The 19,867-nt window shown below is 44.2% G+C and overlaps 1 protein-coding gene across 1 annotated transcript in view; it reads right to left on the bottom strand.

Moving 5' to 3' along the window:
• Window positions 1–5,096: 5,096 nt before the first annotated feature.
• The window catches only part of olfml1 (olfactomedin-like 1), a 34,724-nt gene continuing 19,953 nt past the window's right edge, over window positions 5,097–19,867 (bottom strand). The window contains exons 5-8 of the mRNA XM_061969794.2: window positions 10,624–10,815; window positions 7,259–7,439; window positions 6,820–6,979; window positions 5,097–6,642 (exon numbers count right to left, since the gene is read on the bottom strand). Coding sequence (XP_061825778.1) covers window positions 6,486–6,642; window positions 6,820–6,979; window positions 7,259–7,439; window positions 10,624–10,815 — 690 coding nt within the window. The 3' untranslated portion in view covers window positions 5,097–6,485. The remainder of the gene's footprint in view (window positions 6,643–6,819; window positions 6,980–7,258; window positions 7,440–10,623; window positions 10,816–19,867) is intronic.

Below are 19,867 nucleotides of genomic sequence, written 5' to 3'. Positions count from 1 at the left end.
AAACCACACCCCATCCTCCCCAAAAATATCATAATTTATTTTTTGAAAATCTGCACTGTTTAAATATATATCTTGAAGTCCTCACTGCTATTTCTTTCTTCCAGACTCTGCATTAAAAAGGCTGCTTATGTCAGCATTTGAAATGTGTCAGCAAAGACAAAAGTCATCATACTAAAAGACAAATGTCCCTCAGTACTGGCACCACTGGTAGTCCTTGCATTTTGTACTATGAACTTACAGCATTTTTTCTCATAAAGTTGTTTTGGGGGCTTATGTATGTTTTTGTTGCATTAGGAATTTTGGATCATTTCTGTGTTGGGAGTATTTGGACGTTGCTGTGCCTGTTGGCCACTGTACAATTCAGGCTATAAAAGGCTACGGCTGCTGCTATCAATTTTTTTTCATATATATTTTAGATTTATTTCAGTTATCACCACTTTTCGCTGTCACACAGATCATGGCACCCACACACCACCTTGTGCCATCTAATGCAGCGACTGTGTGAAAACTATATCCACAAATCTAAAGCTGGGGGAAATCAAAGGTGGTCAGGATGTGATCAGTTTTTATGGTAGCAGGTCGAACAGGTGGAAGCCAGGGTGTGTGCTGTCCTTAGTGATGCTTTTTGCTCTGTTGATGCAGCGGGAGTTGTTTAAATCCTTCAGGGAGGGGAGGGAACAGCCGATGATTTTTTGTGCAGACTTTATGACTCTCTGAATCGCCTTTTTGTCTGCTTCAGTGCAGCTGGCGTACCACACTGTTATGCTGTACGTCAGCAGGCTCTCGACAGCCGAGGGATAGAAGGTCTGTTACGGCTCAGGCTCCTGCCAACGCCGCTCATCCGTCTGTGCGCACCTCGGGACACGCCCACGGGTGCGCACATCCAGGGACGCGCCGCGCGCGTCTCCGCCCTGCTGCAGCCACCAGCTGCAATCACTCGCTGGCAATCTGCACACCTGCGACTGATCAGAGCGAGATCAATAAAGGACCAGTGGACCCAAGGATCGTGGCGGGAACTTAGTTTTTCTCATGGTGTACCGTAAGCCTTATGCGCTCTTACTGTGTTGTTTTTCCCTCCGTGATTCTGACGTCTGTTGCTTTTTCCGCAGTGCCTTCCCGAGTCTTCCCTCCTCGAGATCTCCCGTTGTTTCCCCGGTGTTTTGGACTGCCTTCTTCGTTTCCCAACTCCTCACTCGCCCCTGGACTCTGACGTCTCTCTCTGCCCCACGGACCCCTCGCTGAACTTGGACCCCTTTTGCCTTGCCCTCTTTGGACTTGTCTGCCTTTTCTCATCAACACTTGGTAACACACTTCAGATATCTACACACATAGTCTTACACTACACACACACTCTTGTATTTTAGTCACACACTCTATTTCTATAGTTTAGTTGTAAATGTTTATTATTATATATATTTATTATATATAATAAATTATTGTATATACTGCCCCCTGGTGTCTGAGCCGTCACCTCTCTCAGTAAACACAACAGTAAGTTCCCGCCAAAATTATTAAAGGACCTGACGGCACAGTTCCTTAGCCCCGCCCCCAGTGACTTTAGTTCCGCCCCCTGTGAATTTATTTTTTTTCTCTGCCTCTTGCCCCATTCACCATGTCTTTTTCTTTTTTTCGCTTCAAACCAGAGGATTTGTCTTGTCCTGCCGAGCAGTCTTGGAAAGGCATGTTCAGTAGCGAGATAAGCAAGGAGGAATTTTCTCGTCGCCTGGACACCCTCCTCCCACCCTTAGAGACTCAGTCAGCAGGAAGCGTCTGGAATCCGCCTTTGGAGGGGGGGAATGGTACCGACAGCCGTGCTGGTGAGGTAGCACAGCTGCGGCCAGCAAGACCGCTACCATCGATCTTTCAGTTTGCCTGGCCGCACCCACCAACCACGCTACCAGCACTTGTCCCCGAGCTAGCGTCCGAGCTAGCACTTGTCCCCGAGCTAGCGTCTGAGCTAGCACCTGTCCCTCGGCTAGCGTCCGAGCTAGCACCTGTCCCTCGGCTAGCGTCCGAGCTAGCACCTGTCCCTCGGCTAGCGTCCGAGCTAGCACCTGTCCCTCGGCTAGCGTCCGAGCTAGCACCTGTCCCTCGGCTAGCGTCCGAGCTAGCACCTGTCCCTCGGCTAGCGTCCGAGCTAGCACCTGTCCCTCGGCTAGCGTCCGAGCTAGCACCTGTCCCTCGGCTAGCGTCCGAGCTAGCACCTGTCCCTCGGCTAGCGTCCGAGCTAGCACCTGTCCCTCGGCTAGCGTCCGAGCTAGCACCTGTCCCTCGGCTAGCGTCCGAGCTAGCACCTGTCCCTCGGCTAGCGTCCGAGCTAGCACCTGTCCCTCGGCTAGCGTCCGAGCTAGCACCTGTCCCTCGGCTAGCGTCCGAGCTAGCACCTGTCCCTCGGCTAGCGTCCGAGCTAGCACCTGCCCCTCGGCTAGCGTCCGAGCTAGCACCTGCCCCTCGGCTAGCGTCCGAGCTAGCACCAGCCCCTCGGCTAGCGTCCGAGCTAGCACCAGCCCCTCGGCTAGCGTCCGAGCTAGCACCAGCCCCTCGGCTAGCGTCCGAGCTAGCACCAGCCCCTCGGCTAGCGTCCGAGCTAGCACCAGCCCCTCGGCTAGCGTCCGAGCTAGCACCAGCCCCTCGGCTAGCGTCCGAGCTAGCACCTGTCCCCAGGCTGGCCCCCACGTCTCCACCAGCTCCCAGGCTGGCCCCCACGTCTCCACCAGCTCCCAGGCTGGCCTCGACCTCAGCACCTCGGCCTGCTCCGCCGACTCCAGCACCTCGGCCTGCTCCGCCGACTCCAGCACCTCGGCCTGCTCCGCCGACTCCAGCACCTCGGCCTGCTCCGCCGACTCCAGCACCTCGGCCTGCTCCGCCGACTCCAGCACCTCGGCCTGCTCCGCCGACTCCAGCACCTCGGCCTGTTCCGCCGACTCCAGCACCTCGGCCAGCTCCTCAGCTGCCCTCCTCGTCTCCGGCTTTGATGTCCGCCGCTTCCACGCCGATGACGTCTGCCGCTTCCACGGCGCCGATGACGTCTGCCGCTTCCACGCCGCCGATGACGTCTGCCGCTTCCACGCCGCCGATGACGTCTGCCGCTTCCACGCCGCCGATGACGTCTTCCTCCACGCCTGCCTCGCCGATGACGTCTTCCTCCACGCCTGCCTCGCCGATGACGTCTTCCTCCACACCGCCGCCGATGTCATATCCTCGTTTCCGGCGAGACGCACCATGGCGCCAATCACGTCCGCCTTCCCGACGGCCAAGATGGTGGCCGTCCCTTGGTCGCCCGCCTCGCCGGCTTCAGCGGCGTTCTTCTCGCCGCCGCCATCAGACTCGTCCTCGGTGGATTCGGGGACACTGGGGCCGGCGACCCACCACCAGTTCTCCCCTCCACCCTCCCTTGTTTCGTGAGTATGTTGGACATCTGGAATCTGTCCATAGGGGGGGGATACTGTTACGGCTCAGGCTCCTGCCAACGCCGCTCATCCGTCTGTGCGCACCTCGGGACACGCCCACGGGTGCGCACATCCAGGGACGCGCCGCGCGCGTCTCCGCCCTGCTGCAGCCACCAGCTGCAATCACTCGCTGGCAATCTGCACACCTGCGACTGATCAGAGCGAGATCAATAAAGGACCAGTGGACCCAAGGATCGTGGCGGGAACTTAGTTTTTCTCATGGTGTACCGTAAGCCTTATGCGCTCTTACTGTGTTGTTTTTCCCTCCGTGATTCTGACGTCTGTTGCTTTTTCCGCAGTGCCTTCCCGAGTCTTCCCTCCTCGAGATCTCCCGTTGTTTCCCCGGTGTTTTGGACTGCCTTCTTCGTTTCCCAACTCCTCACTCGCCCCTGGACTCTGACGTCTCTCTCTGCCCCACGGACCCCTCGCTGAACTTGGACCCCTTTTGCCTTGCCCTCTTTGGACTTGTCTGCCTTTTCTCATCAACACTTGGTAACACACTTCAGATATCTACACACATAGTCTTACACTACACACACACTCTTGTATTTTAGTCACACACTCTATTTCTATAGTTTAGTTGTAAATGTTTATTATTATATATATTTATTATATATAATAAATTATTGTATATACTGCCCCCTGGTGTCTGAGCCGTCACCTCTCTCAGTAAACACAACAAGGTCACCATCATCTGCCTCCTCAGTCAGTTCTTCCTCAGCACCCTCAGGAAGTGGAGTCTACGCTGGGCCTTCCGGATGACCGCAGTTGTATTTTGAGTCCAGGAGAGGTCAGCAGATATGAGGGTGCCGAGGAACTTGAAGGAGCTGACTCTCTCCACCAACTCTTCCGGGACGCTACAATATATCTGCCACCTAATCAACGTTTTGTTCTTCTTGCTGCTTCCTGGTAAATTGAACCTTGTGAATGAATACTCACTTTGGAATGACGAGTGAGTATCTAGTCACAGTCTCGTTAACATCAGGCTACTTGGATAGGCTACTGTCAACAACTTGTGATCTGATTGGCTATCGCAACTGTCTCTCAACTCTGTGTTCTCAAATTCATTCGCTAATGGTCTCGATGAGTATCCAATCACAGGACGCGTGAATGTCACGTTCAACGTGAGGCCATCTAGAAGGCCTTACTGACAACAACTCTTGATCTGATTGGCTATCGCAATTATCTATCAACTGTATGTGTCCGTTCACTTACAGTGCACAGACGCCCGCATTGTTGATTCTGAAGGCCCCTGGCAGATTTCGTACAGCATGGCAACATAAGCTAGCTGAATTCTGATTGGATACAAACTAAAACTAAAAACAACAGCACTGCAAGGAGCATAATATGACATGAAGAGAATATGAATACTTTTAGATATTTAGGGAAAGTAAATAACATTTTTTTAAATCTTTAATTATGATCATGATTTCTGGTTATGTTAGGCCAGCAGAGAAGGCCTTGCTGGCCCTGACGACACACCACTGGGACCCAATCAACGCTACACCACATTTGTTTCTCATTAAATATTTACATTACAGATTAATTATATACATATGTAGGTAATATGTTAATTTAAACCACAACAAAAGTCTGAGGAGCCACTTGGGAGCTGTGAGACTTTGTTAAAAGTATCTCCAACTACAATCATCATTAAAATGCTTTTTATTACAGTGTTACAAAAAGCTCATGTCTAACTAGTTTGACCAAATGGCAGCAAAATATCAAGAGAAAGACAACAATCTTAAAGGCCTACTGAAACCCACTACTACCGACCACGCAGTCTGATAGTTTATATATCAATGATGAAATCTTAACATTGCAACACATGCCAATACGGCCGGGTTAGCTTACTAAAGTGCAATTTTAAATTTCGCTCGACATATCCTGCTGAAAACGTCTCGGTATGATGACGTCAGCGCGTGACGTCGCGGATTGTAGAGGACATTTTGGGACAGCATGGTGGCCAGCTATTAAGTCGTCTGTTTCATCGCAAAATTCCACAGTATTCTGGACATCTGTATTGGTGAATCTTTTGCAATTTGTTCAATGAACAATGGAGACAGGTGGGAAGCGGTGTATTGCGGCCGACTTCAGCAACACAAACACGGCCGGTGTTTCATTGTTTACATTCCCGAAAGATGACAGTCAATCTTTACCATTGGCCTGTGGAGAACTGGGACAACAAAGACTCTTACCAGGAGGACTTTGAGTTGGATACGCCGACACGGTACCGTGAGTACGCTTCCAAACATTTGATCGCTTGCCCGTACGTACGTGCCGCTATGTGCATGTCATTTACATAACTTTGGGGACTTTGGGGAAATATATGTGCTGTATGAACTTTGGGGAGGTGAACAGTACTTTGGGCTGTGGGATTGAGTGTGTTGTGCAGGTGTTTGAGTTGTATTGGCGGGTTATATGGACGGGAGGGGGGAGGTGTTTGTTATGCGGGATTAATTTGTGGCATATTAAATATAAGCCTGGTTGTGTTGTGGCTAATAGTGTATATATATGTCTTGTGTTTATTTACTGTTTTAGTCATTCCCAGCTGAATATCAGGCCCCACCCGCCTCTCACAGCATCTTCCCTATCTGAATCACTCCCACTGCCCTCTAGTCCTTCACTCTCACTTTCCTCATCCACAAATCTTTCATCCTCGCTCAAATTAATGGGGAAATCGTCGCTTTCTCGGTCCGAATCGCTCTCGCTGCTGGTGGCCATGATTGTAAACAATGTGCAGATGTGAGGAGCTCCACAACCTGTGACGTCACGCTACTCGTCTGCTACTTCCGGTACAGGCAAGGCTTTTTTATCAGCGACCAAAAGTTGCGAACTTTATCGTCGATGTTCTCTACTAAATTCTTTCAGCAAAAATATGGCAATATCACGAAATGAAGTATGACACATAGAATGGACCTGCTATACCCGTTTGAATAAGAAAATCGCATTTCAGTAGGCCTTTAAGTATTTAGTATATGTACGGGCTAATGGTGTGTAATTGTAAGATGTATTCTTCATGGAAATAAAAGAGTATCATTCAGCGGTAACATTATCATTGCTGTGCGTCTCCACTTGGTATATTGTCTGGTATCCATCATCCCAGGCGTACAGCTGGTTGTCTCTGGGATGGTAGTGGATGCTGCTGTGGCTTGTGTAGCGCTTTGGGAAGAACACCACAGGACTCTCAGCACTGCCAATAGATTAGCACAGCATAGGGAAAGTTAAACATTTTGTTGGGAAGTTGCTCAAAAAGTGTATTGCTCAGACAGTAGCATGTGAGGAGTGATGCAAGGTACATTTATTTAAAAATCAACATTTTTAAATGTGTTTGTGCAGGATGTTGTCATATTTGTATGTCAAGACCGACCTGTGGGTGGTGTCGTGGATGTCATAGAGACATTGTACGGTGGACCGTCCGCCATAATGTGTGTTGAAGACCACATAGAGAGTTCCACATATTATGAAAGCTCCTTCAGCATCATGACTTTTGCACTGCGTATCCCAGATGTACTCTACTGCCAAGTTTCCTGTGATTAAGAGACATATAACTGTTATGCATCATTTGTTTGTGTGTATGTCTGCTAACTTAAGACCAGGTACAGCATTTAGCACTCAGCTGTGTGTTTATTTGATTTGTATGCAGGGAGAGAGCTAAAAACATTGTCCATTGATTGGTCAGAACTTGTATTTGTAATGCTCATGCAACTAATGGCATCTGTCTTTGGTAAAGCAGATATTTGTGTAATTGGACGACACACTCTGCAATTAAATGCCACACTACTATTTGAAGACGCACAGTAGTCTACCTTTGTCAAGCTTAGTTAGGACCAAGTTTCCACCGTATTCAGGGTCAGCGTGGATGACCCAAAGACCGAGTTCATCCACAGCCATGTCCAAGTAGGTGTTGGAGTTCAAGCTGTAGACTGGAAGACGACCTGCTCCTGGAAGAAGAGTGCTGTCGACCACTGAAGCATTCGATAGGTCTACCTAAACGTGAATTAGAGAAATTGTGAGTTTTGAAAACTAGAGAACCCCTGTATCTGGACATAATGGTAAATGATAAATGGGTTGTACTTGTATAGCGCTTTTCTACCTTCAAGGTACTCAAAGCGCTTTGACACTACTTCCACATTTACCCATTCACACACACATTCACACACTGATGGAGGGAGCTGCCATGCAAGGCGCTAACCAGCACCCATCAGGAGCAAGGGTGAAGTGTCTTGCTCAGGACACAACGGACATGACGAGGTTGGTACTAGGTAGGGATTGAACCAGGGACCCTCGGGTTGCGCACGGCCACTCTCCCACTGCGCCACGCCGTCCCATGGACATGGACCAAAATGCAGCAGCGAGAGGTGTTGGAATAATTTTAAAATATACAGTTTTGCTTTTCATTTTTTTTAAATTCACTATATACTGTAAATTCCTTAGACGAAAAGTAAGAACACACATAATGTACTTCATTTTTTTTGTTTGAGAGGCCAGATTGACATATTAGACTTGTGTTTTGACAAAACCTTATCGAAATGGATGCAATCTTACTTGGAGGGGAGGGAACCGGTGGTAGAGGTGAACGGCACCGTGTCCCCCCCCTCTCGGTGAGCTGTGGAGTCCCCCAAGGCAGTATATTAGGGCCTTTATTGTTCCTAATATACATAAACGACTTGTCATCAGCATGCGACTGTGAATTGTTCTTGTTTGCGGATGACTCGGCCTTGCTGGTATCAGACAAGGACAAGTCACAGGTAGAGAAAATCCTCAGTGCTGAGCTCTGTAGAACTTGCACCTGGCTCGCTGACAACAAGCTGTCCATACACTTGGGTAAAACGGAATCCATCCTTTTTGGGTCCCACATCAACCTTAAGAAAGTCAATGACTTCACTATAAAAGTGGGTGACATTTTTATCACCAGCAAAGATGAGGTCACCTACCTAGGTTCCATTCTAGAGGCTAATCTTTCCTGTGATAAAATGGCAACCAAGGTAATCAAAAAAGTCAATCAACGAACGAGATTTCTCTATAGAGATTTCTCTCTGGTCAACAAAAGCACCATGAGGATTCTGGCGGGAACTCTCGTTCAACCCTTTTTCGATTACGCATGCACCTCCTGGTACCCTAGCACCTCCAAAACCCTCAAATCTAAACTCCAAACATCCCAGAACAAGCGAGTCAGATTACTTCTAGACCTCCACCCCAGATCCCACCTCACTCCTACCCACTTCTCCAAAGTGGGCTGGCTCAGGGTGGAGGACAGAGTAAAACAACTTGCACTGAGCCTAGTCTATAAAATCCGCTACACCTCCCTGATACCGAAGTACATGTCAAATTACTTCCTTAACCACAACACCAGGGGGAGCTCCACTAACCACGTTAAACCCAGATTACGATCTAACAAAGGTCTTAACTCATTCTCTTTCTATGCCACATCAATGTGGAATGCACTCCCAACAGGTATACAAGAAAGGGCATCTCTATCCTCCTTCAAAACCGCAATAAAAGTACACCTCCAGGCAACTTCAACCCTAAACTAACACCCTTCCCGGATTGTTAATAATCAAATGTAAACAATCAAATGCAGATACTTTTTCTTATGCCTTCTGATCTCTCTCTCTCTCTCTGATGACTGATGATAACAACCAAACCTAACCCCCCCCCCCCCCTCCACACCCCGGATTGTAAATAACGCAAATAATTCAATGTGATTATCTTGTGTGATTACTGTATTATGATGATAGTGTATATCTGATGGTATATATCTGTATAATGAATCAATTTAAGTGGACCCCGACTTAAACAAGTTGAAAAACGTATTCGGGTGTTACCATTTAGTGGTCAATTGTACGGAATATGTACTTCACTGTGCAACCTACTAATAAAAGTCTCAATCAATCAATCAATGTTCTATCCTTCCCATGCTATGTCAAGAATGCTTGCAAAATGCTCATTTTATTTTTTTTTCAGTCTTTCATGTTCATGTTGACGATTACTGCAATAATAAAAGGTCATTTACTGTATGTCCAATATGAGGAACAAACTACAGGATTTAAGGCATCGAAAATATAAATATATTTTTGCTACACACTGTCAGTTTAACTTTAAGAAACCATCAAGCAACTCAGCCTCTCTAGCTGCATCATCCTAGCCCCAGAAATGGACCCAAACCATCAATTAACTTTGAACATATGGGACTGCTCTTCTCCAATAAAGAGGATGCAGACTTCCCTATTGGGGATCACTCTTGCTCTTGACTGACCTGCAGATGCATTTACAAGAGTGAGACCAACCCTGTAACATTTACCTCTGACCAATTTTAATTAATTGTGTTAAATATTCCAGTGGACTTGACCTTTGACTGTTCAACAAAATATATTCTAACAGGTAGCCATTGCCAAGATTTGATTCATACCTGGGTTTTAAGGTTACGTTTTGATTACATTTTGCTACAAGAATGGAGCAAAATGCAGAACATTAAACTGCTTAGCGTTTTACTAACATCTTTAATCATTATGTCTAAATGAATCGTAAAAAAAACTGACAATGGATCATCCAGGTCATTGTATTCTCAAGGCATTCAATCAATCAAAGATCTTAGCCAAATACTGTACATCAAGCCCCTTGGATTGGATGTGACATCATTCCTGGAAGTTACAAGCAGATTGGTTGAAACTTGACCAGGGCAATGTGATGCCAAGGGAAATGCACCTTATGATATGACCTTTGACCTGAGCTATCCTCCTGGTATGTAACAAAAATATGATTCACTGTCAAAACACTTCTCGTATGTAACCTATTCTGGCTCGCATTACTGCTTTTTGTTTGCATTTCTGTCTGAGGCATACGGCACATGCATATGCTATCTTCAGCAATAATATGTGCTCAAAAATACTATTTTGTTTTAGCAAAATTCAGCTGTATAAGCTAACTTTTCACGTTTCTTTTTGCACGTTTAATTTATTGGGTTCAGATAATACTGGATAGCAGAGAACCTAACTGTCTGTATGCCTTGCAGTGACCTGTAGTCCAGAGCCAAGAGCTACATGGTTATATAATCACCTTAAAATCTACAATTAGTCAGCAATCAGAAATTCCACATGTTGCCAAGTGATTCATTTCTTCTGCACAACAAAACGACATACTAACCATATTAAGCTGTAAATACTTTACACACTTTCAGGATCTGGTTCAGCGTGTCAGCTCTGTGGTAGTAAAGAAATCCGTTGTAGACCATGTGACCTGTGCCTTGCCATGGAGATGGGAGTTGGATCACTTTAGCCGGGGGTGCAGGGGTCTTGTCCAAGAAGCTTTGTAGAGATTCATACTCCAACAGAGTGTCGTTTCGAATTCCACTCAGCACAAATACCTGAAATAAGTTAAGGGTCTGATTAGACGAAAGCAGAGCTGTTCAACTGGTAGTTTCCCAGGAGCCTACTACTGCCCGCGAGTGTCATTAGATCGCAAGGACTTGCTGTCAGGGTAGGCAGGTAAGGCAGAACTTAACTTAAAAAATAATTATTCATTGAATATTTGTTCATGTTTATGGAGTGCAAGATTTTATTTTGGAAGCCCTCCTAAAGTGTCATTTTACATTCTGGTTGAGTTCACACATCTGCAGTGAATACTCACATGATTTCGTCCCGGAAAAGACCCTCTTTTTATGTGGTTTTGCAACAGCTGATTCCCCCCCCCCCTGGTTTTTATGACCCGCCTGATCTTGACTCTGATTGGCCGTCGTGCAATGCTTTGCCGTAACCCGAGCCAATCGTGACTCATCATGTATAAACCAAAAAATCATCATGGATTTTCTCTGTATTTCTTTGTTTTTTGATGAATGCTATATGCTTCATGGGTCTAAAAAACTAAGCTACAGGAATCACTTCTCGTTTAAAAAGAAGTGACGCTATCACCACGCTACTGAGAAATGTAGTTAAGCTACATAGCTTCGCTACTTATAGCACGTTACTGCCCATCACTGCATATGGCCAACCTCACTGGGTAGCTGGGCGGGTCCACCCACCCACCCGCTCAGGCATGTAAATGATTCTGCTACATGACAAAATAGGCCCTTGCTCAATTGAACCCACTTTTTAAAAAAGTCTGTAACATAGTCTTCTAAGTAGATGGGTTTTTGTGGGGCCCTGACATGACGGGGCCCAGGCTGCACAAGGTCATCCTGGGTCAGGTGGGCCAGGTGGCTCAGGCAGCTGTGCATTACAGCAAACCCAGTCATCATCTGTGTGGTGCAGGTCTACTGAGTCAGCCTGATCTGAAGTGGACGTTAACAGTGCAGCTCACGACCGAGTATCAGGAGGACTGGAGAACTGCCTGATGTTGCCCTGTAATGCAACAGCGTGCCAAGGAGAATGGAAGTCTACCTGCCAGGTGCGCTCTGATGCCATTCTTGAGGTTGAACCTCTCCACACCGCCGTTGGCCTGAGGATTGTACAAACCCCGTTTCCATATGAGTTGGGAAATTGTGCTAGAAGTAAATATAAACGGAATACAATGATTTGCAAAACATTTTCAACCCATATTTAGTTGAATATGCTACAAAAACAACATATTTGATGTTCAAACTGATAAACATTTTTTTTTTGCAAATAATCATTAACTTTAGAATTTGATGCCAGCAACACGTTGCAAAGAATTTGGGAAAGGTGGCAATAAATACTGATAAAGTTGAGGTATGCTCATCAAACACTTATTTGGAACATCCCACAGGTGTGCAGGCTAATTGGGAACAGGTGGGTGCCATGATTGGGTATAAAAACAGCTTCCCAAAAAATGTTCAGTCTTTCACAAGAAAGGATAGGCCGAGATACACCCCTTTGTCCACAACTGCATGAGCAAATAGTCAAACAGTTTAAGAACAACGTTTCTCAAAGTGCAATTGCAAGAAATTTAGGGATTTCAATATCTACGGTCCATTATATCATCAAAAGGTTCAGAAAATCTGGAGAAATCACTCCACGTAAGCGGCATGGCCGGAAACCAACATTAAATGACCGTGACCTTCGATCCCTCAGACGGCACTGTATCAAAAACCAATATCAATCTCTAAAGGATATCACCATGGGCTCAGGAACACTTCAGAAAACCACTGTCACTAAATACAGTTTGTCGCTACATCTGTAAGTGCAAGTTAAAGCTCTACTATGCAAAGCGAAAGCCATTTATCAACAACATCCAGAAACGCCGCCGGCTTCTCTGGGCCCGAGATCATCTAAGATGCCATCCATCCATCCATTTTCTACCGCTTATTCCCTTTTGGGGTCGCGGGGGGCGCTGGAGCCTATCTCAGCTACAACCGGGCGGAAGGCGGGGTACACCCTGGACAAGTCGCCACTTCATCGCAGGGCTCATCTAAGATGGACTCATGCAAATTGGAAAAGTGTTCTGTGGTCTGACGAGTCCACATTTCAAATTGTTTTTGGAAATATTTGACATATTTGGGGAAGCAAACCATCCAGACTGTTATTGACGCAAAGTTCAAAAGCCAGCATCTGTGATGGTATGGGGGTGCATTAGTGCCCAAGGCATGGGTAACTTACACATCTGTGAAGGCACCATTAATGCTGAAAGGTACATACAGGTTTTGGAACAACATATGCTGCCATCTAAGCGCCGTCTTTTTCATGGACGCCCCTGCTTATTTCAGCAAGACAATGCCAAGCCACATTCAGCACGTGTTACAACAGCGTGGCTTCGTAAAAAAAGAGTGCAGGTACTTTCCTGCTCCGCCTGCAGTCCAGACCTGTCTTTCATCGAAAATGTATGGCGCATTATGAAGCGTAAAATACGACAGCGGAGACCCCGTACTGTTGAATGACTGAAGCTCTACATAAAACAAGAATGGGAAAGAATTCCACTTTCAAAGCTTCAACAATTAGTGTCCTCAGTTCCCAATCATTTATTGAGTGTTGTTATAAGAAAAGGGGTTGTAACACAGTGGTGAACATGCCCTTTCCCAACTACTTTGGCACGCGTTGCAGCCATGAAATTCTAAGTTAATTATTATTTGCAAAAAAAAATAAAGTTTATTAGTTTGAACATCAAATATCTTGTCTTTGTAGTGCATTCAATTGAATATGGGTTGAAAAGTATTTGTAAATCATTGTATTCCGTTTATATTTACATCTAACACAATTTCCCAACTCATATGTAAACGGGGTTTGTATAAGACGGTCCTAATGTGCTTTATTCCTCACTCCTATAAAAAGATAGCAAAGCTAACCAAGATGAATTCGGGCCCATTATCAGTGGTGATGACATCAGGAGAACAAGGAAGTCTGTGACCACATCGGTGTTGACTGCATGCTGCACTGCAGGCCACTTAGAATGGAGGTCACTGACTACGTTTACACTGCAGGCCAAAGTGGACCAAATCTGATTTTTTCGAAAATCAGATTTTTTCCAGCTGACTGTTTAGTTTACAAGTAAAATGTGGTCTTTATCAGACTCATGTATAAACACAAAGATGCCCCAATTCTTTTTTGAGTGCACTTGTTGTTGTTTTTCTTATTTCTTCGCTGCGTTGGGGTTCTACTCAGGCAAAGCTGATCGTGACAAATCTACTGGCCAACATGGACCCCGCAAAAAAGGAACGCCTCTAATTTGTGCTCACTGGTATTGGACAGACTCTCGATAACCACGACCAGCTGCTGCGTGATTTGACTGTCGCTTTCCAGACGCTGTCTGCCAATGTCAGCACCCTCAGCCAGCGTGTCGATGGTTCTTCAGCTTGGTTCATTATTCTGACCAGGATTTGCATATTTATAAGGGATATTGAGGGGTATTGCTTGTACATACCATATATATCAGTGTGTAAATGTGTGTGTGAATGGGTGAATGTGGAAATAGTGTTCAAAGCGCTTTGAGTTCCTTAAAAAAAGGTAGAAAAGAGCTATACAAGTACAACCCATTTACCATTTACCATTTATACATATATATATATATATTAGGGCTGTCAAAGTTAACGTGTAAACTATAAATTTAAATAACGGCACCTATTTTTTTTAACGGCCGATTGACGCACACATATCGTGGGTGCAGTTCACTTGTTACTGATGACCCACAAGCGAGCAGAAATGGACAAAGAAAATGGAACATTTATCATGTTCAAAGCCATGGCAAGTTGTTCTCCCAACAAGAGAGGACTATTTTTTGCAGAGGCGACATCGCTGCAGTAAACGCCTGATGCGCGTGTCGTTCAGAGGTGGGTGGTGGTTCACTACTGTGTTTAGATTAAAGTTAAGGTGCAGTGATAACCAGTGTTGGGTTGGTTACTGAAAACCAGTAACTAGTTACAGTTACTAATTACTTTATTTCAAAAGTAACTCAGTTACTAACTCAGTTACTTACACCAAAAAGTAATGCATTACTGTGAAAAGTAACTATTTAGTTACCCGGTACTTCTTTTTTCCCCCTTTTTTTTTAAGGCTCCCATTAATGCCCTTTTAGCCTTCATTTCAGTACTGTTATTGCACTGGAGAATAATACAATGTGTTGATCAACTTGACATGCATTTGCATCACTGAACTCTGCTAAGCAATGTGGTCTACATACAACACACAAAGACAAAGATATGTTTCAATGGGCCAATTTATTTCAGGCCAGAACAAATTGACAAAACTATTTTAAATAGCTGCAACATAATGGCACTTTAACTTTAACTTTAAGTAGATAGGATCTTTGATCCAAGACACAACTTACATTAAACTAAAATGTTATTTTCTTTGAGCTCGACAAAAGAAAAGTATTGAGAATGTCTCTATGTTAAGAAACTCAACTTCTGGCTTCACCATGATGTCTTGTTAGTTGTCATGAGAGTAGCATATGTGTGTGTGTGTGTGTGTGTGGCCCTTTAAGATATGACAGTATGTGAGGTGAGTGACGTCAGTGAGTAAGTGGGCGAGAGAGGTGAGGGACCGGCGACAGTGAGTTAGTGATGGGATCGGCAGTTCTTTTGACTGTACTGAATCACTAGAATCAGTTCCTTATATTGAGTCGTTCAAAAAATTTGTTCACCGAATCCACCCCCCCCCCAAAAAAAAAAAAAAAATAGGAGGGGGGGAGGCAAATAGGGTGAACGCGAGTCCCTACACAGCTCTGTGCATGCAGTACACCAGGCAGTGAGTGACTGACACAGCGCCAAAGTCAGCACAGTTCAGTACGTGAACCTGAATCACTTCTGCAGCAGCAGTTCTGTGTGCAGGTCGGCGAATCATGAGTCAGTCAGTAACAGCTTCCCCAGCGGCAGATCTCGGTGTGTGTCAGTTCGCGAACGACACAAGCCCTCAGCACCCAATGAACGACACGCACAGTGACTGAACGAGAGCCTCAATGTGACGTCCTCCTCCGCGACACAATCAGTTCTCTGTGTCAGTAGGTTCGCGAGTCCTGATTCTGTCGTTCACTGAGTGATTCATGTCGTTAATCCGCGGTGAACGAATCGTTCACTCAGTCCCTCCCTCCGCCCCATGATGAGTAGCTGGCTGCGTCGTTCGCCGACGTCGAGGGTTCAGTGAGTCACAGAATGCGCCAGTTCCACTCATACCGGCATGGTCGCGCCGGAGCTCAACTGAACTGAGAAAGGAACGAATCAGTTCATTAAGTGATTCAGTTCAGTACGTTCACTCAAAAGATTTGTTCGTTCGAAGGAATCGTTCGCGAACGACACAACATCACAGTGTGTGCGTGCAGGTGCTCTAGCTTGGTGGATGGCTGGCGCTGCGTCCAATAAAGTCACAAAGTTGCAACAAACCGCCGGCCTCGTCATTCACCCTCAGCTGTAAAGACCCACTTCTGGGTAAAGTGAAGGTTGTTAGCCCCGAAGTACATAGGCCCTGGAGGAACGCCTCCCCTGCACCCCTCAACTATGGTCTGGGAGCTCCCCCCCGCCCCCACCCACACAAAGCACGCCTCTTCTCTGCACGCCTCTTCTTTTTCTTGTAACACAGAAGGAAGACACCGCAGCGCTGCAATAAAACCCACTCAGATCTTCTGTTTCTAGCCGATACTACCATAAAAAATAACGTAAAATAACGCAGTAACGCATCATGTAGTAACGGAAACTGAGTTACTGAATATAAAAAATAACACGTTAGATTACTAGTTACCACCGAAACGAACGGCGTTACTTTGTAACGCGTTAGTCCCAACACTGGTGATAACATAACATTTAGATTGTTACTGCGACTGCTTTAGTAGGTAGATGACATAAAAGCTCAACAGAAATGAAAGACGGTCGGCAGGAAGTCGAAAAGGGGACTTTTTTATTGTAAACAGTCGATCCGACATCAAAACACGTCAAGACACTTTCTCAAACCAATCACACAATTTTCCGCCTTCAAAATACATTAACGCTACACTGTACATCCAGTTTAACTACATAAAAAAAAATGTTAATGTCTTACATTGCGATCATGTTTTGTCGGAGATGTTTTGTAATGTTATTCTGTGATATTTGCACCAAAAGAAATGCTACTACATCAGCTTAGGAGAAATTCACTGCAAATCTGTTCAATGATTCAAATGTAATGTTTAGACAATTATTAATATCACTCATCTATATGTAGCTAAAAAAAAAGAAGAACACTCAATGCTAGTGTACAGTGTGAATGGGTATGGTCATATGAAGAAACAAACTAGTTTTATTTTGTATTGTGTATAAATACAGTCAGTGTGCACAATAATTTGCATCTTGGCCACTGTCCTGTGTAAGTACAGCAACCAGTGTTATAACACTAACTCATAAACAATATGTCTCGCATAACTCTTTCTTTGTACATAACAAATTTGGTCTTTTGGGTTGTCAAGTTGTGCAATTAATAGCTGAACAGAACATCAGCTGAACATCGATTAAAGTGAACTGTGCAGGTATTTGGATTGGCGGGTAAACTCGGCTAAGCTCGCGACATCATGTAGTAGTTAATTTTCGGACATGAGGTAAAGTAAGCAGTCTTGCTCCTGCTCTACCATCTTTAACAGTAATTCAGTACAATATGAGTAATTTCAGAGTATTACCTTTGGCCTACTTACTGTTGCGTACATGTCCCAATGGTTAGTTTGCAGATGGTACTTCAAGTTGGTTGTATTTTTTCCTAATAAAATCGAGCCATAGGGTTTACAAGTTGTTTTGTTGTCTAACGCGGCAAAGGTTTATTGGGTCTTCTCTTCTGTTTCTTCTTGGTGTAGAAGACATATTGTACTGATGCTTTGTATTGATTCTTGCTTTTCCGGGTAGAAACCCAAACACTGGGACTTACAAAAACAGTAGTTCTGATTGCATACCCTTTGTGCTTTTCCACCCGCCCCTCTCCCACATGCAACTGTTATTGGATATTTTGTCCCACCCACTTAAGAATTTCGTCAACATTTTTGTCTTGTTTTAACTTGTTAACTAAATTGTCAATCAATTTCATCATTGCTTTAGTCACAACGTGCTTTTGCTTATGTTTTCATTCATTATCGTCCTAATTTCTTCAAGGGAAAATAGGTTGTTGACAATACCGAAGACGAACATTTTTAGTCAACAAAATTAACCCTGCATTGGAGTTTGTTTTGAAGTGCGCAGAACACACCTCTCTAACTATGTAACTCAGCGGTGTCCAACCTGTTTGCGGGCCTTTAAGGGTCCGCAAATAATTTGCCCCGCGACCCGCAAAATGAGTTTACTAAGTTTAAAAATGAGCTGCAATTTTTTATTGAAATAAACTGCTGTTCTAAATGTGTCCACTGGATGTCGCAATAGTAATTCAAGTGTAACCCACGTCACACATAACACTGTTTAAAGATGGCGTGTCAGCTGACTTTAAGCGTCCTCTGGATTGGCTGCCGCTACTCCAATCAGTGCAGGTGCATGCAATCAGCTGCTCCTGTTGTGGCTGGCAGCAGATGGCGGCAGACTGATGCAGTAGCGACGCACAATACCTTCTTCGATTGTAAATGATCCACTCAATGGATAAAATAACAAAACGGTAAAATATAAAGACTTAAGTCAACATGACTGTCATCTTTGTAGTAGTAAAGGTTCCAGCCTGATGCGCATCCTGAACTCAATTGTAAAAATGTGTCTTTCTACATTTGTTGTTTGTTCTATTTTTTAATGCTTAAATCTACCATGTTTACAATGGTTAAATTTGTAGTTATATATTTTGATTTCGGCTATGGTGTCATTTTGATAATTGTTTTGTTTATATTATAAGTGTAATATTTGAATAATGATAAATGAATGTGTCGTGGCAGTTGTGGATGTCACCAATGCGGCAGTTTTTAATGGGGAACTGCCAACATGAGAATCCTAAACAATAAGTGCTTAAAGTTTAATGGTTTTGTAAAAACACAGAGATTAAGTCTAAGTTCTTTATGTTCTTCATGGGTTTTTTGAAACATCACCAGTTTTTTATTTAGAATTTTCAACTAACTTGAATTGTTTAGCCAAGAGGATTATTTGTAATGTGTACATTTTCACAATGTGCTTGTTCTATTTTTGGCCAACGAAGGAAACAATCCGAAGTTCTTATTTTTAAGTTATTTTGCCATGTTTTTACCAGTACGGCCCGCGTGGGATATACATTTCTTTCATGGGGCCCTTGAGCTAAAATGAGTTTGACTCGAACTAATCGCGGCCTGTGCAATGCGCGCCACCTTCCAGCGGTCAAAACAAAACAAACTGTGATTAATCTTCATTCATTTATGACATCTACTGTATGCTAGACCGAGTGCACTGACTGAATGCATGTTTTGTTATATTTTCATACATGCAGGAGACATGTATCACTTTTTATGGGCATTTTAGAAGCAGTGCATCCACATTGGAACCACTATTTTTTAATTTATTTTTTAATCGCCGAAGGTGTGCTCATTGAAGAGAAATTGTACTTACTCCGGCTCAAGACACATAAAATGCGTACTTAAATAAGTTTTTTTCATGTAAGAAATATTTTAATAATATATATTCTATGTGAAATAAACGAATGTTATGGGGAAAAAAAAATGACACCAAAACATATACATTTAATTTGTTTCAATAAATCCTTAAATCCTCTGGCAGCTAAAAGAATATAAAATGATGATGATGATGATGATGAATAGACAATATGTCGAATATTTGTTTTTCTTCTCACAGTCTAAAGTGTTGACACACACACGTAGGACTGAGGATTCACATGCAAAATAGAGCTCGCAAAACACTGATGAGTTAAAAAAATACTGAATAAATGTTTTAAAGAAAGTAATACTAAGTGAATATCTGTTTTTAGCCTTAAAAATAAACCTTTTACCGAGTGCTATAATTAAATTGATTAAATCATGATTGTCAATGAACTCTCCTAATAGAACAGAAACCACATCAATCAATCAATCAATCAATCAATGTTTATTTATATAGCCCTAAATCACAAGTGTCTCAAAGG

This window comes from Nerophis lumbriciformis, linkage group LG10 (genome assembly GCF_033978685.3).
Source record: "Nerophis lumbriciformis linkage group LG10, RoL_Nlum_v2.1, whole genome shotgun sequence".
Classification (NCBI taxonomy): Eukaryota; Metazoa; Chordata; class Actinopteri; order Syngnathiformes; family Syngnathidae; genus Nerophis; species Nerophis lumbriciformis.
This window is presented reverse-complemented; position numbering and strand designations above follow the sequence as displayed.